This window comes from Anarrhichthys ocellatus, unplaced genomic scaffold (genome assembly GCF_004355925.1).
Source record: "Anarrhichthys ocellatus isolate YVR2014 unplaced genomic scaffold, GSC_Weel_1.0 scaffold108, whole genome shotgun sequence".
In the NCBI taxonomy this organism is placed as follows: domain Eukaryota; kingdom Metazoa; phylum Chordata; class Actinopteri; order Perciformes; family Anarhichadidae; genus Anarrhichthys; species Anarrhichthys ocellatus.
The window spans coordinates 493,653-519,546 of NW_022280138.1; the positions used below are offsets into that span (position 1 = coordinate 493,653).

Genomic DNA, 25,894 nt, shown 5'->3' on the forward strand with positions numbered 1-25,894 from the left:
GGTGTAGGGCTCCCTGCCGCTCCACACACAGCGCTGCACTTTGCCGCCGAATTATCTCAACCTGCTCCACGAGTCCTGCTAGCTTGACTGCTTCGGGGATTTCATACTGCTTATTAAATCTCTTTATTCTCCTCCGCCACACACTAGATCCGTCACACATTCCCACCTTCAAAACACGTGTGACCAACAAGTCTACACTTGAACTGGACATCTAAAACGTGTCCGTCTTTTTTGTTTTATTTTCCTTTTGTAACTTGTTTTTTTGAATGGTACAATGTCGTCTTTGCCAGGAACGGTACCGCGGATGATGCGCCCGAATCCCGGACAGAACTATCCCCGCACTGGATTCCCGCTGGAAGGTAGGCCTCTGCGGAGAAGCAGCTGGGGGACCCGGCTTCACAGCAGCCTGGTCGGCCTTTTAGACTGGTAGAGGAGATGTTACGAGGAGACTCATGACTTGAAATTGAAAATTAAAATATAGGCTAAACATGAAAGACTTTAACTTGGCAGTAGACTACAGTAGTCTACCTTAACTTTTAATTTTTTGCCATGAACGACTCGTATTAAAAACATTTTTCCACACATTAAATATGTCTTTGTTGTCTTACTAAAATTATAATAATAAGTTATACTATTCGCTTACTGGCTAATTATAAAATGTCGTAGAATGCACTTCATTTATTAATCCAGTCCAGTGACCATTTCGTCAACACATTTATACAATTGTCTAAAACCTAAATACAACTAAAATGTGGGATTTCTTTAAGTGCCCTGCGCCTAGAAATCAAATCAATGAAATAGAAAACGAGAAGGAGAAACTGCGGATTACATCAATATTACAAAAATGTGATGGTGAATAATGCAGACGGATAGAAGGGGCTCTTCACCTCCTCTTGAGAGATGGAACTGTGAAGTGCCATCCATTAATGCAATCTGTTAACGAAAATGTTCATTTGTTTCTACTATTCGGACGTAAGTTGAATAACTGATAGAATAAGTTTAGGCCTACATTAATATGTTTAGGCCTACATTTCATTCCAATCAGGCCACACAACATTTTAACGGGACTATTTTCCTTTAAGTGCCTCATGATAAAATGTTAAAGCTCCATGCTGAGTTTGACCATGTGTCGCCCACAGTGTCCACTCCTCTGGGACAGGGACGGGTCAACCAGCTTGGAGGGGTCTTCATTAACGGCCGGCCGCTGCCCAACCACATCCGACACAAGATAGTGGAGATGGCCCACCATGGGATCCGGCCATGCGTCATCTCCCGACAGCTGCGGGTCTCTCACGGCTGTGTCTCCAAAATCCTCTGCCGGTACCAGGAGACCGGGTCCATCCGGCCCGGAGCGATAGGAGGCAGCAAGCCCAGGGTAAGAAGAACCAGATAATAATAATAATAATAATCTTCATTTTTATTATTATTATAATTATAATTATTTGTCTTATATTATGCATGTTATATTGTATGAGAAATGAGATTAGTCTAGCCTATATTTATTTATTTTATATTTAGCGATAATTCTGTTTGAGCAGCCTATTAACGGCATTTCATATTTTCTACATGTTTACGGACGGACACATTTCAGCCGCCTGTAGCCGACTCCTACTCATTACATAGTGTGTTGTTTGTCCCTCGGTCACGCTGGTCCACCTGCAGCAGGTAGCCACACCGGACGTGGAGAAACGGATAGAGGAGTACAAGCGGGACAACCCCGGCATGTTCAGCTGGGAGATCCGGGATAAGCTGCTGAAGGACGGGGTGTGTGACAGAAGCACAGTCCCTTCAGGTGAGGCCTCCTCTGGTAAGCCGCATTTAATTAAACCTTTCATTCTCCGCTATTTTCTGATTTAACTTAATAGTAAAACTGTGTTGAAAATGAAGGCCAAGGATGGTCATAATAATAATAGCAACAATAATAATATAATAATAAAAACAACAATAATAATAATAATATAATAAAAACAATAATAATAATAATATTGTGCTTTTCGCCGACTGAAGTTGCCTCTGTTTGCAGTGAGTTCGATCAGCCGTGTACTTCGAGCTCGATTTGGAAAAAAAGACGATGAGGACGAGTGTGATAAAAAGGATGAAGACGGAGAGAAGAAAACCAAACACAGCATCGACGGCATCCTCGGCGACAAAGGTAGGCCAGAGGAGAGCACACAGCCAGGCCGTGTTGGCAGCGAAAGAGTGCGTGGACAGCTGCAGGTTGGACTACTGTCTACGCGACCAGTTGTCAACAAATTGGGCCTAAATGAGCGCTTTGTCGCGTCGGGTTTTCCTCCTTTAAACTGCTCTCCCAGCAGACCCAGGAGCAGCTCATTATTTATGAGGAGCGGGGCAGTGGATCGGGCTCCCGTGGCGCTGCTTAAACGCTCCCTTGAAAGCAATGCTGACAGATGACCGATGTGCCAGTCAATATCAATTACAGGCGGCGTGACAGGGACACCCCTCACTAACAGGAGCCAGGGGCCTGCGACCTCACAGCGGCCCGCGAGTGTGTGTGCGTCAAGTTCACCCGAAAACAATGTTCGATTTGCGGCAGCGGCACCGAACCAAAAGTGTATTGAAATTAAAGCAGAATAAATAATGCGATAAACCGACAATATAAACGTATTAAATTCATAAAATGGATTTAACTTAAAACTCACTCATCTTAAAGGTTTTTGCAAGTAATATTTTAAAGAAAGGTGCTCAGAACAAATCATTTTAGCAAAACGATCAAATTTGATCGTTGAAGCGATTCTTTGAAGCAATAATGATTTGGATGTAATTTAAGGTTCATTTCTCTAATATGTCTCAATTTTAAAATTGAGACATATTAAGCATTTAGCAGCTTAATATATTATGAGATACTTGTTTTATTTATTAAGTTTTACACAGTAGACATAACTTTATATTTGTGTTTGTAAGACAATGTGTGCTGGGTGAGTTCATAGCTGCTGTGGCCTCCCTTAAAGAACAGCAGCAGCATAATGACCTCCTTACTGTTGTTTATCTTATGCTGTTTGATTGGATCAGCTGCCTGGTAATTACACTTCAGGCCTGTACCTCCCAGTGTTTCCTGACCACTGGTTTGACAGGTGACATTTTTTTTTTCAAACGCCGTCAACGGTCCTCCTTTTCATGTTCTTCAAAAGATCAGCATGTGTCTTTCTGTCATCCGGGCCTGGCATTTAATAATTTGAAGATTTAGCCTATTACAGCTGGTAATGAAACGGGTGTCTGGTGAATGGCGTCTATGTTGGAGAGGGGTGTAATAGCTCGAAGGCATGGTAAGAAATATATTTATCCCCTATCAGCCCTCACTCTCACAGTTCCAGGCACATGCATTCTGTTGAAGGGCTTTAAAGCAGATTAAATTGAGCCTTTTATTTCTTTTCACTTTCATCTTTCAGCAGCTCACTTCGTGGTGTGGTGCCCGCAGCGCAAATTCATGAGATTTTAAGGTTTCCACTCGTGTTGTTTAGATTGTATTTTTAAATATTCATTTCTTTTGCTTTTATGGGATTGTTTTCGGTGGCATGTTGGCAGAATCTCAGGGAGAGCCAGGGTGTATTTTAGCAGCAGGTATTAGGCTGAATGAAGAAGGTGTGAAACATGGATGAGGAGGCCTTGTATATACAGTTTTCCTTTTTTTCGTCAGAGAAGCTATACTGTTCTTCCATGTGATATACAGCAGGAAGTCAACTAAATGCAACTGTAGAAGTGTTCAAACCAGTCAAAGATTGTTTTACAAACACACATAAGAAACAATGCATTATGAGATTTATTCAATTCAATCTTTGTATTGAAACAATGTATAATTAGTGAATAGCATGCGTTTCTACTCTTCAATTAGCATTTTCTCACATGACATTTGCATAATAGGACATGACTCCACATACATGCATATTTTACACATAAGATCATGACTATATCATCATATCTCGGCGACAAGATGATGTATGACAAAATATGTTATCATTTATATTATATTCAGTTGTGATAGATGTTAATGTTTGGAAACTGTATGAAAAGCTGCAAAATAGTCATTATATTCAGTAGATTGCTGCAATGTAAATATGTATGATAATTTCCAGAATACATTGTAAACATGTTACAAGCTGTTTGTTAAGCTAGTAGGAAATACATTTCCTTCATAAGGCAGGTGTAATGGATAGGTAACCTTTGTGGCTACAGACAAACAATACACATCTGGGATGAGCCTCCCGTTAACAGTGACGGATGCACACTCTGCACATCTGCAGTTGAAGGCAGCATTTAGTCAATGTACTGTTTGCCAAAGATATGCATAACCTGTATGAAAAAAATAATAACAGTGGCAATTTTGGAGTCCAGAATAAGCCTGGTTGACAGAAAAAAAGGTTGACAGTGAGGATGGAGTGAGCAGTTCAAACAAATCCAGTGGAAGTGACGAGAGGCAGCTTTACAGAGAGCACAGGCTGTGGGAAGTTCTATTGCAGCTATTAATACACTTTTCCCCGGGCCTCCACTCCAACTGCACTTTCTCCCAGCTATTCTGCCGGGTTGAAATTGAGGGAGACCCAAATGTTGGCTGGAGATAACACAATCATCACAGCCGCGGTCCCGGGCTGTGCATCAGTGTATTAAACTGGGATTAACCTCCCCTTTCTCCCCCGCTGCCTCGCACCAAAAATTCACATTTTTAAGAGACATATTGAAAAAAAAGACAAGGGGGCTGGAAGCCAATCTGCAACATAGAGGAATGGTATCTAAAACGATGATGAATGTCATTGTCATCATGATAATCATTGTGTTGAAAGAAATGCACTCATCTCCTATGATTATTGAGTATCAAGTAAAAATCCCAAATGATTTCTGATTCCATCCCAATGTGAGCATCTGCTGCTTTTCTCTCTTTTAACTGAATAGCTTTATTATGACGAAAGAAATCATTAAAATGCACAGAATGAATCTGTATTTAATGTACATTTTAACTGCAGCCTTAAGATAAATATTTATTTCATAAATCAAGACAAATAGTTCATATTATCCATACCAGAGCATTAACAAATTAATTTGGAAACAGTATGAAGTGGATTGGATGTTTTGGATATTATGTTGTTTTATTGTATAATAAAGTATTGTGTTAGACTAGAGTAAAACAAATTGAAAAAAATCAGTAAATCCAGTAAAAACATACCTGACAACAAGTAAAGGTACTTTATCACATTGATGCAAAAATCCAGTATTGCCATAAATCTGATCATTCATTTGCAACATTTCTCACACCCATAAATATTAAAGGGACAGATACCGTAGAAATCCATAACAATAGACAAGTTGATGTCCACTCATGGAGTGTATCATCATATTGTTATCTTCATCATGTTCTTACAACTCATAATTGTTCAGGAGGACAAAATAATCATTTGTAGCCAGTCCCACCACTTCTCACCCACTCATTCAACTCTGGAAGCATTTCCCACTAATAAGTCATCAGACGGATAAGTGGCGGAAATCAGCAGGGTTTGGTTGTTTTGGTGGAACATGACTGTAGATTCACAGGTTTTGGTTATAGTGAATAGGATTGTTTCCCTTTGGGGGGGGCTTTTGTGGAATGACTGTGAAATTTGACACCGCGAGGAATATTGTGTAAATATAACAGCAGTGACATATAGCATGGATTCCATAGCAGGTGGTTCATGTACAGAATTATGTTGCATTGGAGTATGCGTAGTGAGCATCATGAACACTGCGCTCTGGGGCTCTACTGGGGCTCTAGTGTTCATGCAGCAGCCTGGCGAGCTGACCTGAGGCAGACCTGAGACAGAGCAAAGTGAGCCGCTTAGAGGCTTTGATCCTCTGCCGCTTTTGCTTATCAGAAACATTGGGGGTGACACTGCCATGATGAGAGTTCTTCATACTAGCTGGTGCCAGCGCTGCTTTCAGGCTTAATTAAAGCCCATTTACTGCTTAAAACTGAACCTGTCTCGGCCTCTGCCCCCCCCCCCCCTAATAATATTGGAGTGAAATTGTTTTGTTCACTCGGACGGCACTTTAAACAAGGAAAGATTTCAAATGTTTGTATGCTTAAAATGTCAGTCTGGACCTTGCAGCATGAATGCTCCCAGGTACAACTGATAATTGTTTTGAATATTTCATCACTTTAGGTCAAAGTTCCCTGTATTAAGATCTTCCTCTCCTTATATACAATGAAGGGGTAATGGTTGGATCTGGAGGCTGGCAGGGACGGCACTAGATGATCCCACTCTGATCCCCATGGGGATCTGGGCCACTGTTTCAGCACAGAGGAACATGATGAAGCAAAGTAATAGAATACATACACACAGAATGAGAAATATGAGAAACCAGCACGAAGGAGTAGCAACCCTCCAACATGTGAGGTAGAATGTTAATAATAATAATTTGGTAATATGTGTAACATACAGAATTTTAGCATTACTTCAGCAGAAAAACATTAACAAATAAATAATGACAAAATAAATAAGGTTGTGAATTATTCAGTCAATGAATCTAGTGTAAAGTGGGTTATATAATATAACAGGTTTAAGTTAAAGTCCATTTTAGCTTTTTTAATGTGTAAAATAATCCATTCCAAAATACACGTGTAAGTTTCACATGAGCAACACATTCCACATATTTATCACATTTCACATATGAAAATTAGACATTTTTTTCATATTTCACATGAAATGTAAGACATCACATGTGAAAGCCAAAATTTAATTTCCAATATCACATGTTTTTCATCTCTTGAGTTTTTTGTATATTGCATGTGAAAGTTGATTAATGATGATACTGAATTGACGCTCTACAGCGCATGGGATTTCCAGAAATTTCCCATCTGAAATAACAACAACAATATGATTAATATTAATATTATTATTAATAATTAGTATTATTAATAATTGTTATACTAATAATGTATGAAATGTAGAGGAAAACAGCATCAATCTAACAAATACAGAAACATCCATACAGTCTTTAAAACATCAAAAATGAAAAGGCTGGTTTTCATAATCAACTATCATTTCTGAAATAAAAACACCAAGCATGTTGCTCAGACATGATTACTGGTCGCTTTTCTCCATTTATTCCTGCTAATGAAACAGACAAACTAATTCATTTGACATATTACATTATTGGGTTTAGAGGTCAATCAGTTTAGTTATTGATAAATTAATCTAATCAAATAAGATTCACATGTAATTAGAGCCTAGAATGCAGCTAATTGTAGTCTATCTTTTTCAGCACACATTAGCATTTTTGTCGGGGCTGACCTACTTGTTGATTTTCCTTTATTTCTAGTAGCACTTTGGACATCTCAGTGATGTCTTTGAGAAAACCAATATCTATATAAAGGGGAGCTGCTGAACTGGGAGGGGGCTTTGAATAGGAGAATAGCAGCCCACTTCTTTGCCATGGAGTGTTCAGTAGCCATCCCTTAATCCTCCTTTCATTTCGCCGACAAATGCCAAGAATCTTGTCTGGCGACCCAATGGGAAGCTGATCAGCCAACAATAGAGGAGCGGTGCACAAAGAGCAAACAGGCAAAACAGGGTTGAGGGCAGTCAGAGGCCTCGGGCATCCCATTAACAGTCCATTTGCAAAGGATACAAACAAGACAATGGCAAACAGAGAAATGAGAAAACAGACCACAAACAATATGGCAACAACAAATTAATAAAATGCCAACACTTTGGCTGGTCTTTAACTGAGCCCTGGATGATTGTTGTGTCGAACCCGCAGAGAGCTCATGTAGTGCAGCTGTGCAGCTCCAGTTTGATGTTCAATGTGTATCACGCATTGAAGTTACTACAGTCAAGTTACATAGACATCATATATTGATACGTTCTAAACAAAGCCATTTAGTGGGTTACTGGAGATCCCAAAGTTTCCAATTTGAGGAAATGTTTATCATTTATGAATATTTCAATTTGATGGAATGGAGCTTTTTAGGAGCTTTTACTCATTTCTTATCTGTAAAAATGCAAGGAAAGCTTTAAGAAAAAAAGAATCAAGGGTTAACATGATATGTTGTGCTTGATTTGTTTGTTATCTGCCAGTATGTCAGGATTTGTCATGGAGACATCTGCTTTAATCCAGCTCATTTAGCTGTCCAGCTAAACATGGGCAGTGAGAGCGCTACAGAAACAACACTCAGAGATGCTCCTCCTCTCAGCCTGCGGATCAAACCGCTGGCTTTAAAGACACAGCTCACTGATACAAATACTGCATTATTCTTTCATTTAGCACAAGAAACAAAAGTATAGACCGTTTAAATAAAATACAGGATAATGTCTGCATATTGTTAACATCTACAGTAGATTAAATGTTGATGCGCATGGACATTCTGTCTTTTAAATAGGTCAACACAATGTGGCCTTTGATCTTTCAAAAATAGAAAAGATGAAATTGATGAATACAAATATTTAAATAAGTATACCCCCATATATCCAGTGAAAAAACAGAGGACATGACCTCAATGTCCTATAGTCATGGACTTAATAAACATATTTAACATTAAGTATGGAAAGAAATAATGTACTTACAAACTGGATTTTGTATTTTTTTTTTATCCTGTCATTAGCTTTCCATTTGTTATCAAAAAAAGAAATTGGCCAAATATGTCCGTAGAGACAGAGGGAAAATGTGTATAACTAGTATTCATATTGTAAGGGAATGTAAAGAGCCTATATTGGGGAAATGGTTGATGGAATTATATAAGCGAGTGGCTAAATGCATCTCTAAAATCCTGTTTGAAATTTCCATACAGAGGGCTGTGTGCTTGGATCTATTAGATGGCTTATTCATAGATTTCTCCATCAATCTATGGAGGAAATCACATTCACAGAATGCAACCATCCAGTGTAATTGGTTCGAAAATGACCTTAAATATACAGAGATTACTGGGGCATAAAGGCCCGGCAATTTTGGGGGGTAGAGTAAATGTTCACGCTACTGAAAGGTATGAAAGTGGATTAATGGCCATTTCTCCGTCACTGCATTAAAATGATTTGACCACATATTTAACACAAGCTCTGATGGGAACTAAGCATTGTTCACACAGCATCCTTGTGGAAATAGATCGGTGTACAGTGTACTACTGTGTACAGTAGCCAGATCTGTGTGAGCTGATCTTACAGAATGTTCTGCTTTTTTGCTCTCGTCACATTTCATGACAAAAGAAATGATCTATTGTGTTGTATTTTGTGTAATTGTCTGCAATCATGAGAATGCGTGTTTAATTAGACCTCGACGGTACTGAATTGAAGAGGAATATTTGGAACAAATACCTTTGATTGAAACATATAGTGTGTGAGGTGTTGCTGCACCATGAGCCTCCAGAACAGCTTCAGTGCTGCTTGTCGTAGATTCTTCAAGGGTGTGGAGCAAAACATATTTCCTAATTTGTTGTTTTGATGATGATGGTGGTGGTGGTGGTAGAGAGCACGGTCTAACATGTCACTGCAAAATCTAAAATAGCTGTTCAGTTGGGTCGATGTTTGCTGTGAAGGCCGTAGCAGATAATTCACATCATGTTTAAACTCATCAAACCACTCAGTAAGCCGTTTGTAATCCAGGGAGAGACCACTTTCATAGGGTTATTCTTTTCATTTGTCACCATCGATATATCAGTTTAGTAATAATAACAACAATAATATTAAAATTAATAATAATAATAATAATAAGCACACTGAAGTGTAACGGAGAATTTAGGAGCAGGAAAACACAAACTCAGGTACTCAACCAAATATAATCATTCTCATGTGACAGTATCAGTATTATTTTGATATTAAATCCTTAAAAGTTAGAAGCCAAGGTTTTTAACCAAAAACACAGGGTTTGAAAAAGAGTTAAATAGATTTTTTTGATTTCAGTATATAATGCAGTGAGAACCCTACAGACAGCTGCTTTATTTAGAGGCTGTTTTTACATTCAGATGCTTATATTGAATAATGTATTTTTATTGGACCTCAGTCATGTCTTTCACCTATGTATAGTGTAGAAACGACATACCTTAAATGACTCACACCCATATCCTTAATTATATAACAATACAATGACGTATACACTGTGTGATACAGCTGACAGTGCTGTTTTGGCATGTAGTTTACCGTAGACGAAATTATGATTGTTTATTGTCTTGCACAGCACATAATACTATCTTAATACTAACTTACATGAATTAGATAACATTTCATAGACTTCAAATTGTACAGAATGCAGCACGCCAGACTACTAACAGGGAAAGAGATCATAACACTCTGTTAATGTCTTTACACCAGCTACCTGTTTATTTCAGAATTGAGATTCTGAGATTTTAATCATTTCTTTTAATTTAAGACTATATCTCTGAATTACTTTGCCCTTATCAACCTGCACGCAGTCTGAGGTCGTCCGACTGGAACCTGTTAGCAGTTTCAATGTCGAGGTGTTCGACTAAAGGGGGCCAAGCTTTTGCTGTCAGAACACCTCAACTCTGGAAAAACCTGCCTGACAACTTAGATGTGCACAATCAGTAGCTTTCTCTTCTGATAATTTACATTTTTATTGAAAGACTTTCTTATAAACTCTTTTTTTCTGAAAATGTATTTTTATCATCTGCATTTTTACCTGTGTTTATTGATTTAAAACTACAATTACATAACTTGTGAACATAATGTTATGCACACACAAGTGTAAGGGAGAGAAACCAAAAAAAGAACATGAAAGAAAAAAGAAAGGATGGGACAGATATCATTATAGATAACGCCATGTTTTCAATTACCAGTCACGGATATATCTAATTGAAATAGACTATAAATGGTTGCCATATAAAATACAACATATTCACCTTTCCTCTCAGTGAAAAATGTTTCATCACATCTTTCAGCAGAGTGGGCTGATGGATTTTTCTGTTTCCAATTTAATAAAATCAATCTTCATGGTGACAATGTCACAAAATGTATGATCATACAGAATATTGGTTATTTGACAGCTCTGCTGGTTATTTGACTGCTTTCACTCCAAACACTGCTGGAACTGGGTCTGGTTCGAGTCGCTTCTGTTAAATCTCGGAAAGAGATATATTAGATATACAAGAGAATATTTTAGTCCAATAATTAACAATCCTTGGGCAGTTCCAAAACATGTGTGCTCATGAATGATATGCTGTCCATATCAATGACAGGATGGATTTACTGTAGGAAAGTGTAATAGTCTGTATAATATGTGGAACTGCATGGGTTCCATGTCTGGTGCATACAGAAGAGGAATGGAAGTGTTCTTGGGCTTTTCTCCACCGATCTTCCATGATTTCCTCTTCCAGACTGTACAGTCTTTTTGCGCCAGCCATAAATATTTGATTTTTTTTTTTACTAAACTCTTGCATATATCTGACAAAATCGGTCAGGTATATTACATTTGTATTGTAGTTAATGGAATGTAGGAGAAATCTGTTGAATGTCGAGTCAGAGAGTCTGTTAACCAGGTTAGCACTGAGCATTGAGCAAAATCATTGCTAGTAGACCAATCACCCTTGTGTACGTGGAACCAAAATGATATGGAACAAATGGTACAAGACCAACTATAAAGACAAAGGTGAGGCAATCCCATAGAGCAGAGCTACTGCAGGGGGTCCGTGAAATTATTGGTTGATTAGACAATTAAAAAACAAAACATGAATCTGTCCATTATTTTAATAGTTCAGTATTGTATGAAAGATAACAGGTATGTTTATGCATGGCAGTGGCACTAATAGGCCATCACCCATTTTTGTTTCCACATTTATATTTAAAATGAAAACATCAATTTGAATAGCTTGTATGCATGATTATCATGCGACAGACAATCTTGATATTGACATTGGTATCAGCTGACAAGGTATGTTTATAAATGGCAGTGGCACGGCCTCCCTACTCACTGTACCTTGCACATGTTTAAAATAAAGACATGAATAAATTAACCTGTGTATTATTTGAATAGCTTGGTATTGAATGCACAATAAAGATGTATGTTTATACATGGCACGAGGCCCAGTTTAATATAAAACACAATTTTATACAATATATATAGTCGGGGGTCCCTGCTCCCTCTCTCTATCAGTTTGGGGGTCCTTGGCCTGAAAAACGTTGAAGACCCCTGGTCTAGAGTCTTTGTCAGAAAAATGTCTGTTTTATTTTGTTCCAAAAAAAGTAAAATAATGCAGATTTAAATTTCTGAGAAAGTACTTATTCATGACGACAGGAATATAGGCGATATGCCAAAATCACAATATAAGTAATTTAATTTCTAGTTAAATATATATGTCACAATATAGCATGCTTTCTGGTAGTTCAATAATTAAATAGTCTATATGGTATAACCACATCAACGCCTGCACTCCTGTGTGAATTAAATACTAGATTATAGAAAAACAAATTAGAACTTCAGTGGGAAATGAACATAACACATTTAAGGGAACTTATAGAGAAAGAAAAATGTCCATGTATATACCCATTTGTTAATCGCATTGGACTGAGTGGTAATGTAAAGTGTGATGTAGAAAACCCCCCGCAATCTTCAAATGATATTCCCTCAAAATATTTCACATCAGATTTTCAGTTAGTATGTGCTTGTTATTATCAACTTAGATCTTGTGTCATGATATCTCAATATATGATTTTATAATGGAGAATGGAGATTCCATTGTTTGGTCATATCATTTTGAGAAATTTTGTTGAGACAACAAAGGAATAATATCTATTCCAAGGTATTTCAATTGATCTAAAATTGCAAATGGTAAGGAGATAATTCTTAAGATTGATTGTGAATAATATACCTTTAGAGAGGTTAAGCCTATATCCTGATTCGACTCCAAATATTTTCAAGGATGCTGGAAGTAGAGGGTAGGATCTAGGGAAGGGGCTATTGGCGTCCCTGGCGTTATTCAGAGATGTAATCTCAGACTTAATAGTCCACAGTATTTAGGCCTCCATTTCTGTTGTGCACTGCATTGTGGTACAACAGCGTCCACCAACACCACACTTCCCAAGTTACTCAGTGTACAGTTTACAAATCAGACATTTCTTCCCTCTCAGACAATGAAACTTATTTCAGAGATCCTTGATACACACTGCATGTTGTTCCAATATCTTTGGTGCAGTTAAATATGTTAAATATATGTTAAGATGTTATCACTTAAATGGGGCTGTGTGTGACAATATACTTCAAAATCATGTACAAAACGGTATGTTTGAAACATAACAGTGCAATACATTTTAAAATAAAACGATCTTTTCTAAAGTACTGTTTCGAAACAACATGATCTTTGGACAAATAATGTGTTGATTTTCAATCAATACATAGTTATCAAAACACCTCCAAATTCATTTAATTTATCAAAACTGATTAATGGGGTTAACTTCAAAATGTTTGGGGGTATCTTGGTTATTTTGATATGTTTACCAAGTATACTGGTTATCATTTCTGGGAGAAAGGCATGTCCTTAGAGATGGTGATGTGATCATACAGCCTGATTTTATTATGAATCAATAACAAGCTCACATTTGAAAACTGAAAATACTTTGACTTTCTATGAAGAAAATATTTTACCCTTTTTGCAAATGCTGGCCTTAAAGTCAGCATTGTTTAGCATTTTAGCCCTATTCAGGATGCCAGAGACATTGAGCATGTGGGCACAAAACAACCAGTATGTCTGCATTCATGCGTGGTCTACTGATACACAAACAGTTGCTAACAAGAAAAAAAGGAGAAAAAAACCCTAAAATGGAGTAAGAGGCCCGGCAGTATTTTGTGCCTGCATTTGCCATTGAAGGAGTTGATGAACTCTTCCAAGTTTATTAAAGAAAGGGAAACAATATGAACCAAAGGCTTGTGGCAAGCAGTCTGACAGTTTATAAAGTGGCGGCCATTGTGGCCTGAAGGCAGATGCATGAATACCCTTGAATAGACTCCCTCAAAGTGACACGATTGAGCTAGACAACAGCAAAACGCTGAAAGGAAAGCTTCTCCTCTGCGCTGCCAAGCTGATCGGCATTTCTAATGCTCTTGCTTTGAATGAATGTACATCTGCAGTGGGAGGGTTTGCTGTGGTCCACTCACTACACATTTTTTTCTACTGTTTGAGTGGAAGTAAAACCTTGTGCCTCATATAGCCACTGCATGCAGCAGGTGTCTTCCTACTGTTAGAGAAATTAGCAAACAGAAAAGAGAACTCAAGACAACATACTTTTACTGAAGGCCTCTATTTGTTACTCTTTTCCGAACTGAGTGTAGCATAATGTTCCCTAAAGTTGAAATGGTTTGAATTCATTTGATGGAAAAAGAATGATGAGGAGGGAAATTATTAATTAATGAGAAAACAGATGAACATTTTGAGTCTTTGGAGCCTTTGAAAGGTGTGAAAGATACTAAAGAAAATGAAGCCGTACCTGAAGATGAAGCACTATTCTAGATTTTACAGAAGCTAAGAGAAGCTAATACAGGAGTAATATGATCTCTTTTCTTAGTTCTTGTCAGAACACGTGCTGCAGCATTCTGGATCAACTGGAGAGTCTAAAGATATTTTTGGAGCAGCCTGATAATAAGGAATTGCAATAATCCAGCATAGAAGTAACACATGCATAGACTAGTTTTTCTGCATCCTTTTGAGGCAGGATGTGCCTGATTTTTGAAATGTTACGTAGGTGAAAATGGGCAGTCCTTGAAGTTTGTTTGATCTGGGAGTTAAAGGACATATCCTGATCAAAGATAACTCCGAGAGTCTTTGCTTTGGTGCTGGAGGTCAGGGCAATGTCATCTAGAAAAACTATATATGTGAAAATGTGTTTTAGAGGTGTTCTGGGCCTAGTAGAATACCTTCAGTTTTGTCTGAGTTTCACATCAGGAAGTTTCAGGTCATCCAGATTTTTTTGTCCTTAAGACATGCTTGAAGTTTAGCGAGCTGGTTGTTTCATCTGTCTTGATAGATAGATATCATTGGGCATCATCTGCATTACATTAACAGTTTATGAATTGTTTCATAACAACATTGCCTAAAGGAAGGTGAATAGCACAGAACCTTGTGGAACTCCATGACTAACTTTGGTGTGCATGAAAGAGCCGCAGCGGGCTCCAGTTCCTGCCTCTGCCGTCTCCGAGCCCCAGCGGTTTCCAGTTCCGGCCGCTGTCTCCGCGGGGCCACAGATGACTCCAGCTCCCCGTGTCCGGTCGGCGGTCCGGCCGATTCCAGCTCCTCGTGTCCGGTCAGCGGTTTGCCCGACTCCGTATCGAGCTGCCGCCTCGGAGCTGCAGCGGGTTCCAATTCCTGCCGCTGCCGCCTCCGCGATGCAGCGACCTCCAGTTCCAGCCGCCGCCGCCTCCGAGCCGCAGCGGGCTCCAGGTCCAGCCAAAATCACTGAGGGGGGATGTTTTCTCCTGCATGTGCCGATGAGTATGTGAAAGATCTATAGAGCATAGATCTTCAAGTGATGAAAAGAGTGTCCATCGAATGCCTCTATTTTGGTCTTCAGTTGTTTGTCTCATTACCCAGTCAACAGTAATATTGAAGAGAAAAGCTGACATCACACATGCTTGTCTCACACCTGTCTTCACTTGGAATTTGTGGAGACTGTTTCCAACCCTGCGAAGTTGGTACAAAAACTTTGGATCACAAGAACCATATCTTCAGGGATCCCATACTGCCGCAATATATGCCAAAGGCTTTGACGATAAATGGAGTCAAATGCTTTTTCAAAGTTAACAAAGTATATATACAGTTCCCTCTGCCACTCTGTGCACTGCTCTATGATGTAACGTGAATATGTGATCATTGCAACCGCTACCCTTTCTGAAACCTGCCTGTTCTTTTTGGAGATGTTGGTCTACAGCATCTGTTATTCGATTAATAATCTTTGCCATGATCATACTTGGTATTGACAGAAGTGTAATTTCACGCCAGTTGTTACAATTTCTTAGAGAACCTTTCTTTGGTACTTTGATGATGATCCCCTCTGACCAGTCATCAGCTATTTTCTTATTCTCCCACATAGACGTAAAAAGTGGTTGAAGAATTGTAGCTGCCAGATTCGGGTCTGCCTTGAAGAGCTCTGCATTGAGGTTATCTGGACCAGGGGTTTTCCTGTTTCTTAAGGATTTAATCGCCATTATAATTTCATCTTTGGTTGGTGGTTCAATGCTGATATCCAAATCTGCTTCTGCATCTTGGAAGTTAGCCTGTGTTGTTGGTGGAGGCCTGTTCAGCCCTGTGTCTCTGTGCTATGATGCACTCTAAATCCTTGCGGAAAATCCTCAGATCAACTATTGGTGGGGGCTAAGCTAAAAAACCATGATCAAGGAATTGATGAATTGATTATCTTTAGAAATGAATATGAATATATATTTGTGAGGTGTTTTAAAGATGTAGATCTTTAGTAGAAACTTAACTTGATTAATACATTGTTGGTTTGGGTCTGCACATGGGGTTTGTTGACAAGAACATATAGAATAACACTAGGCTTATCCTTTAAAACTTTCTCCTTTATTGACAACCATATTCAAATGTTATCGCATTGTTGCATTGCAAGGTGTGGCGATATGGACAAAACTAATACCACATTAACTATATTGATTTTTTTTTTAAATGCTTTAATCGTCCTTAATATAAAAAGAATCATGAGGTAAAGTTTAAATAATTAGAATCATATTTTTTACCTATGTCCTCAAGATTAAAAAAAAATTCATTGTCTATCACATGATAGACCATTGTCTTTGGTTTAGTGCTCACAAACAATATAAAACATACACCCATGAAAGACACATAAAATTACTTTTAACCACAAACGGATAAAACCAAAACACGATAGCGCTGAGCCTCACACCGCAAGTCGCTCAAAAAAAGCCTCGCCAGAAGTATTAGATTAGAATATCAGAGTTGTGTCAAATGTTGGTCAAATTTAACCTAGCATGCTGCTTGTGGCTAAACAATTAAAACTGTGTTCTTTATTGTTAATCAATGAAAACCAATATAAAGCAAATTCTAAAAGAGATTTTTCAGCTACAATAATGTCTGAATGTAGAATTATTTAAAACAGCACTAGGAATTTACAGATCCCTCTTATGTTTTTTCATAGGTGATTTAGACTGGTTTATGATCACATAATGCCCAGTGTATTACACATACTGTATGTAAACTGGCCGACGAGGCTTGGTTGGCCCAAATTGGCATGAAAAGACATCAGTGGAAGGATAGCTTTTTCCCCCTGGAGTGTCGAGCATCAGGTGAGAAGCTCGCCGATCCCTCCATCTCTTACAAATGTATTGGAGTCCATTTCAAAGCTTTTTAAACAGAATCTGTGAAGGGAGTCAACACGCACAAATCACTTCATTTTCTTTGCACTGCTCTGATTGTTAATCCACTTTCTTCCAAAGTAAGATTATTCTATTGCTCTTTAAAACTTTCTGCAATTGCTTTCTTTAAGCCTGCAGCTGTCCACTGAGGGCTTTGCTGTGTCGAATATATCTTAAGAGTGCCTCTTATTATTATATTTGCTCCCAGCTCTAATCTTTATCAGTGTTTATATTGACAGTCGGCAATTTTTGTTTATGGCTATTTTTTATCTATTAAATAAAGACACATGCATGCCAGTGCCTGGGGAGGAAAGAAGATAAAGACTTTGCATTAATAGCAGTTTGCTAAGACATAATGCCCTGATAAAGCCAGCATCTTTGTGTGGGCTGGATTGAGTTCAGTGCCAGTTCTATGTAGCGTTTACGAAGAGCACACAGCTTGCCTCTCACAGATCCTATAGCTTTCTGTGACATCATACGTTTGTGGCTGCAGTCAAGTATTTTTTGATAGTAAAACAACAAAAGTTGGGATTTTTCCATTCATTTTTTCAGCACAGAGAGTGTGCAGACTTCATAAATCTTTTGGCAAATATTTTACTCATCATTGTAAAACTGCCTACGTTGCACACACTCCACTCCTGCTGCTTACTATACACTTTTGCTGCATTTGTTGTGACTAAATACCATTGTGTTGGAGATGTATTGGAACAAAGGCAGGAACAATGCTGAACTGTGTGAATGGGAGCGTGTGCAGAGGCAGTGCTGGTCTCGGCTTCAGCTCAGTTTTGCTCACTTGGGCTTGAATTCGAGGCCTTTGTTGACGGAGCGGCTCCTGGTGCCAACTGGCAGATTTTTACTTTACTTTCTTTTGTGTTCTTTGAATACATTTTTAAAACTTTGGCTTTGGCCTCAATTAGTTGAATGTTCAGACCTTCAATTCAAGGCCCTGCATTGTTGGTACAGGCATAATAATCTCCAAGTCAAACAAAAATTTGCCATTGCAGCAAAAATGAAAGGAACCTGTTATTACAGTAAGCTGTGTTACAAAATACATATTTATTGACTGAAAACTTTTAGAAGCAACTGAGAGCTATTTATGCATAGAAAACGTTTGAGAATTTTGTGAAATATTTCAGTTAAATACCCTTTTAAATAGGTAACATAAATGATCTAAAATGGGTCATTTGTATTAGCAGGCATAGAGTGAATTTATACTCATGAACACAAAGGTTTGCAGATATGTACGACCACAGCAGGTGCAATTATACTGAATGATGACTACCTTTATCCTCAGCTTCATATTGACTCTTTATTTTAATTCTACTGATGTGGGTCATGAAAGTGAAACTTTACTTTGTTAAAATGCAATTCCTAAATACAAAAATAAAATCTGGTTCATGTTCCAACAACCTCCCCCATCTATCCGTTCCATGTCATGCCTCGGCACCATTTGACCTCTTTAACTCTTAAATATGCAGGCGGCACTTTGCTCGGCTGCTCAGCTTTAGTGACTCAGTCTGGAAGTGTTTACTGAGGTCTTGCAGAGTGCAGTGGGGCTGCTCGTGGTCTTTCATGGCCTGCAGCCCCCTGAGGTGGTGGATCTATTGGTCCTGAAAGGCACTGGGAGGCTCCCGGGCCTTTGTTGTTTAAGGTGAGCCCACTTTGTCACTGAGGCAGCTGACCAGAAAGAGGTGTCCAAAGAACCTTCACAGACAAGGCCGAGACAAGAAGGCTAAAAGAGCCACAGCCGGCACCTCTCCACTTTCCTCTGTCCACATCTATTGACATGCCTCCAGCAAAAGCTCCTCAGCTGCTGAAGACAGGCAAAAGCCCTGAAGTGGACATTGTGATTGTAGTCCTACTACTGGGAGTTCTCTGGTTATTTGCTCTGTTAGATGTGGTCTTTGAAATGGATGGTAAATATGTTGGGAAGAATTAGCTAGCATGTTGATTAAAGTGTCCATTCACCCACCAAAAAAAGTTAACTTAATTCAAGCTAACCACACGCAGTACACAAACCATCTGTGGTCCTGCTTTTTGTACGCCCTTCCATCCAGATCTCCTCCCTACCACTTGTCTGCTGCAAGAGTGTAAAACTTCCTGGACAGGAAAAAAATGATTACAGCCATTACATTTTCCTCCAAAATGATTTTGGCAATACAATTCACTGGTGAATAAACTAGAACATGTTATTGGCTTAGTTTTTAGTATATTTACCATCACCAGGAGAGAGGATTTCTGCTTCTGTTCTTTGTGCTAAGTGAGGCTAAACGTGTCCTGGTACATAAAACTGAGCCATCTTCTACTCATCCGACTCCGATTTGTCAGGAAAACAGTTCCTCTGTTGAAGAATGCTGTACAACCACAACCAGTAGACCAGTTTTTAGTTTTCTTTCACCATCAAAGTTTTTAATCTAAAAATTTGGTGTATCTCATTTGCGAGCTTCTAGTCTGTGATTCTGGGCAATATGAATATGTCATGTAGAAAGAAGGTGTGTGGCAGCTCATAGTGTGAAAAAGAAGAGTGTCGGCAGTGAGGAGAGCAGGCAGGTGGGTTAAATCCTGCCCTAAGGCTGAGCAGATAGTGGAGAAAGAGATCGTTATCAGAGGCAGCACACTAGACTTGTACACTTACACTTTTACTGAGACTTTCTCCTTCTTTCATCTCTAACAGACAAAAACACCACAACTGTGGACAGAACTGAAGCATCAACATGCTATTTTGCAAGAAATGGTTTTGCACTAATACATTCATCAGTTCTTGAGCCAATGTAGTCTGTTCGACTGGTCAGAGTGTATAGAGCTAAACTGAAAGCAGATCCTGAGTGTAATTATACTGGAACTAATATGATTTTCAAAATTACCCATAATTTCATAGTTTCATGCAGCTCTCCAGAGCTCTGTCAGTCATTGTCCTCATGTCTTGGTCAAAGTGGGGAACAGTATTGTCAGTATTCTCTAACAGAAGCCAGTTTACACAAGTCAGTCAACACAGGATTTATGTCATCTGTCTATTGAGCAGCTTGATGAACAAAGGGTCCTTTACACTCTAAAAAACTCTAAAAAACACCATCCAAACAATCTAGTCTGCTCCTCCAAACACATGAAAGACCTCAGTCACTTTCACATACAAGTTCCCACAACCAAGTGGCTCATGAGGATGGGTCTCAAGGAAAAAAAGGACCAAAAAAAAACAATATTTTCGATCTTACAAGCTGTTCATCAGCCTGAAAAAAATATATAGATATCACTAAAAACAGTAAATAACACTTACAAAAAACTGTAGACAGAGGTCACCATCCTTTTAAAACACTAACACATGGTGGGTATTGTCTGCGCTGATAGGATTCAGTGTTTCCCCCAGAACTATATGCCAGTCAGAGATGGCTTTAAAAACAGGGTGCATCATGGGAAATGAAATACACAGAAATATATGTACAGAAAATAAATAATGAACTAATTCAATTCCTACATTTGCTTCCTACTGCTGGGAGGCATTATATTCAGTATTAACATACCTATTTCATCCCAACCAAACAAAAACACTTTGTTCAAGTGGATTCAATTTTAGATTGATACTTAAGGACTGGAAAAGTAAAAAAAAGCAACATTTGAAAGCCAAATGCTAAGAGCTACACAGCACACATTCTGAAAAACATAATTGGGTATTAATTTGATGATAAATTGCTCTGCCTAGAACATATGGAATTACAGCTATAATTATTAATATTAATTAATATAAGTACAATGTATAATTTTCTGCAACAATGGATAACTGGCTTTGGATTGAATTGGACCATAATTGTTTAATTTGATTTGTTTTCAGGGGAATAGGGTGTGTGTGTGTGTGTGTGTGTGTACTTGTATATCTATGTTTGTGAGGACCAATTTGAGTTTTAAACCTTCAGGTGAGGACATTTTTGAAAACCGAGGACATTTTGTCAGGTCCTCACCTCTTCACAGGCCTCAGGTTCAGACTTGGTTTTAAGGTTCTGTTTAGAATGAGGTTACGGTGTTGTGTTAAGCATTTAGTTGTGATGGTAAGGGTATGCATTATGTCAATGAGTCTCCTCACTGATAAAAGTGTGTGTGTGTGTGTGTGTGTGTGTGTATTGTAGTTGCTGCACATGGCAGTAATCTGATAGAAAATAAATGCATGGATGTGTTTCTATACTAATCGTATTCTCTCTGTTACAAAACAAGGCTGTTATTTATACCGCAGCACAATTGCAAACCATGAGTGTGTGTGTGTGTGTGCACCATGCTCCCATTCTCCCGATAAGACATAGCATGCCAATCGAGGGATCTGGTGGAGACAAAGATGAAGTCCAGGTTTAGCCCCTCTATCGGCTCTAGGCGTCTGTCTCATTACCATAATCTCTGCTTTCCATTATCAGCTGGAGAGAGGAGCTGACCCTCCTGATCCACCGGCCTGTCAAACTTTATTCTCCTCCATCCTGGGGATCCTTATTGTGCTGCCATGCAAACTGAGCGTGGAGCTCCTGCAAGCATGCATTACCAAACCACCAATGCTGTTCAGGTTGTCAGCGCGGCTACCCGGACACTGTGCCATTTACATGTTCAATTATTGTGAGCTTCGATCTCAGCTCTGCTTTTTTAAATCTGCTCTCAGATGACCCAGTTTTTATAAAGTCTTTACTCTAGCAAGACAAACTTAAAGGCAAAATGCATATGAATCAAGTGCAAAAAACAGACATGTAGAGGGTTCCTCATTCTCATCTGCTTATTCTATGAGCATGTTACCTAATTCTTAATGGTGATAAAACAGCTGCCTGTGTTTTTGACACTTTATTATAACATTTTCCACAATTTATATCTTATTGTGCTCTATGATTTTGGGATGGAGGTATAAATATATATGTTAAAAATATATATTTTTTAATTTTCTTTAAAAAAATAATAATACAGATGTTATTTTGATTTCTAAAATGTATTGACCCACATTATATGCAATTTACACATCAACAAGCAATACTAAGCTAGGACAAGATCAGAGCCCTAAATGAAAAAAAATATTCAGATAAATAAAACTGGTCAAATACCTGATATAATTTCCTGAGTGTACTGTCTATAGTACTGTCTATATTGTGTAGTTCCTTTTCTTTAACTTCAGTGGTAGATATGCTGGTGGGAATATGGGTCAATGTGAAGTTGAGAGCTTGTAAAATTGTGCACCTGTTTCAGACTTCTGTTGGCTTTACACACAATCTGCTTTCTGTACTGTCAATGTGTTGACTAACATCACCCCTAAAACTCTGGGAGGAAAAATAGAGTGACTGGTTTGGTAGCAAGGTGATTCAGAAGAAGAAATAAATAGGTAAACAAGTCATTACAAGCCTTACGGCCGTTTTTTTAGCTCGGATGCCAAACAGTGTGGGCTGACAGAGAGGAAGAGTCAGAGACAGAAAATACTGTGAGGCGAGGAAGCCTCATTTTCTATCACATCCCTCCCTCTCTCCCACCTCTGCCCCTCTCCTCCCCTAAATCCAGCAGCATGTGGAGGGAAAACAAATAGAGTCCATCCTGTCACAGCAGCACCCCGAGGACTCGGAGGTGCCTTTTGGAAAGTGATCCCAGCCCACTGCAGCGGCCTCAAGTGTTGTCACACTGAGTTAGTGCCAAATTGCTTTGCAGCAACCCCCCCCCCCCCCCTCCGCACAAGCACACACACACACACACACACACACACACACACACACACACACATCCCTACACCAGCCTACCAGCTACAAACAAGACATACTGTACATGGATATATGTGCATGTGTATGTTTTTACCTTGGTTTTAAAGAAAACAAATCTTTGCAGCGAGTAAATAGTGAAAGAATTGATTTAATTAATGCAGCAGCATGTCCTGCGGCCACATGTAATCCATTGAGAATTCTCTAGCGGGAGCTTTCAAGGGGGGCAGCTAGGGGGGGACTACAAAAAGATATTCTCCCTGAGACTCTTCCAGTGGCCTGTAATGGGAGCCTTGCACTAATCCCATAATTCCTTGTTTAATTAAACTACAGAGCCAACCCGTAGTTGTCTAAGCCAGTTTGATGGGCCTTTTCTTTCCTACTGCACCAGCACATGACCAACTTCTGCACACAATGAAGACACTCATACAAACAAATAAAAAACGGTGAGAAAATATCCATGTCTGCTCTCCACTCTCTAGTCAATACCCAGAATTCACTACACCACAATAGATGGAACACATTTACAACAGATAAATAGACCTGCACATTTGCAAACCTCTGCTTCACTGACGACCTCCTCACTGTTCTAACTGATTTAGACCTGATTCACCTGATTCATCAAAAGCTGAAGCCTAGGTGAGACAATAGGAGTCTTCCAAGTTCATTGTGTGTTACACTGTGTGAGATTTGTCTAAAATCTTGGTCTCAGTCTGTCAGATGGTGAGATAATGTCTGGTGAATTATCTATTTAGGTTGGAAAAAAGTCAGTAGCTCACATCATCCGTCTGAACAGCCCTCACATTTTGAAATGCATCAAATCAAAAAGCCATAGAGTTGACATTCACATGCTCTATGCCTTTTCATTTTAACACTATCTTTTTTTTAATTTTTTTTTTTTAAATTAAAAAATAATGATAACAGTGTTGCATTGATGTACTTGTGTAATTGCATGCTTTATTTTGATTGAGTAGTTTGTAGACATGGGTGGTATTGCGGGATTTTAGTCTTAAAATCATTTTTGGTCTTTGTTTTTTGGCTTTTTGGGCCTCACAGTGAGATCTAAGACCACAGTTTTGTGGTGACAACCAAAATTGTGACACAGTGGGGGGTCTTTATAAACTTAAAGATTTTCATTTGGATGCTATATATGGCTAGCCTTTCCCCCCCCAACATGGTCATACAATGTATTTGCTTCTGCAACTGCCTCTCTATAAATGCTAGATTAAATTAATAACAAACATATTGCTTGTTTTAAGGTATTTTGTTACCAAAATATCCACCTTTAATCAAGTGTGTGATATTTTCTCATAAAAACCTTTTCCTCCTACAAAATAGAACAAGTAAAGATTCCTCAGTGTCATTTGTTACAGCACCCGGCACTGTGAAGGGTGATCAATATTCCTGTTCATAGTGTTCAGATTTTAGCTCTCTTTCATGTTGTTAAATTTTAAAAAGCCATATTGTTTGCCACTTTGCCAACCTCCCGTATGACATCTGAATTGTCCTCTCCTGAGCTGTGATGTCATACCATAGTCCTCTACAGTCCACATACAGTGGAGCTCTATGTATCTGCTCTCCAGTCTGGGTAAGTAGGCAGCCTCATTTAAAATGGATATCTGCATGTGTCAGATAATCTTGCATGGCTCCTTCTGAACAGTAGCATGGACACATCGTGTGTGTGAGTGAAATCAGCTGCACAATAAATATTTTGGGACTACTTTCAGCCTGCCAGTTTCTGGGCTTGCCCTGAGGCCCACAGTGGAAGAATGGTGCTACACACATCACCAAGGTGGTCTGGAGAGATTAGCACCCCTCATTCCACTTTAACTCTCAGCACCGTGCCCTGGGGGATGCTGGGATATACAGGTTTTGATATAGAATTGTACTTACCAAGCACAAGAAAATTGTATTGTCATATAACCACACAGAGAAAACAGTGGTCGTGCTGTTTGAAGCATCATTTGTCCCTCTTTCCTCTGCCTGCCTCTCTCTGTATTTGGAGGAAGTTGTGAACATGCCTTTTACTGTGTTGTGTTCTGGCCTGTTTTGGCTTCCATGTCGTCCATTAATCTATCTCGTGAGGCATTATGCCTGCTGGACACGCTGCTTGCTAATCGCAAGAAGTATTTCTTCTTCGAAAGAAGAGCACAATAATGAGTCCTTCATATCGACATTGTGAACGGATCCTCTTCACGGAGTCTGCCGTGTTGCAGCACCACATTTCTACAGTAGGCCAGAACGGACAAACCAAACACCGACTCTGGAGACAGTCTTTTACATTTTTACATAACCTGAAGGCCAACGTAGTTCTAAGACAACGCTTGGAAAGGGAGGGGTGAGCAGAGGGGTATTCAGTTGATTGCAATTTGCAACCAACACGCTGCTTTCGAATTGCTCCAATAACAGCTGCTTCCTCCGCAAAAATGCAGAATTTAACTGCACAACAGCTGCTAGTAAAGACAACAAGGTCAGCAACGCCTGTAATCAGTTGTCCATGTTGAATTAACCTGGTAGTCGATCGACAATCAAGGCTGTTGTTTGTGTTTTTCCGGGTAAGGGTCATGTGATAGAGGCGAGACGAATCAGGGAAGAACACGTAATGACTGCTAAGAACCAATCAAGTATTGAACGCGGGTGTCTACGTCATCGTTTCCAAACTTATGCGTTTACGATCGTCTACACGAAGAGGTAACCCCGGAGTTTTCAAACGTATCCATTTTCGGTGCTCTGAAACTCTGGTGTAGTGTGGACGCTCAGTATAAACGTAGCAAAAGACATGCGTTTTCAAATGGAAACCCAGTAGTGTGGACATGGCCTGATAGGTGGAGCAGTGTGTGTACTAGTTCCGTTAGCTACTGGTAAAGGTTTGTGTTGATATATTT

At 39.1% G+C, this 25,894-nt stretch overlaps 1 protein-coding gene across 2 annotated transcripts in view; it reads left to right on the forward strand.

The window, feature by feature from the left end:
- The first annotated feature begins 6 nt into the window (after positions 1-6).
- The window catches only part of LOC116399328 (paired box protein Pax-7-like), an 87,873-nt gene continuing 61,985 nt past the window's right edge, over positions 7-25,894 (forward strand). Inside the window, exons 1-4 of one of the 2 annotated variants that reach the window (XM_031876412.1) lie at positions 7-359; positions 1,140-1,375; positions 1,663-1,807; positions 2,024-2,152. In XM_031876412.1, the coding sequence (XP_031732272.1) occupies positions 275-359; positions 1,140-1,375; positions 1,663-1,807; positions 2,024-2,152 (595 nt within the window). In that variant the 5' untranslated portion in view covers positions 7-274. The remainder of the gene's footprint in view (positions 360-1,139; positions 1,376-1,662; positions 1,808-2,023; positions 2,153-25,894) is intronic. The other variant, XM_031876413.1, reaches the window with a different exon arrangement.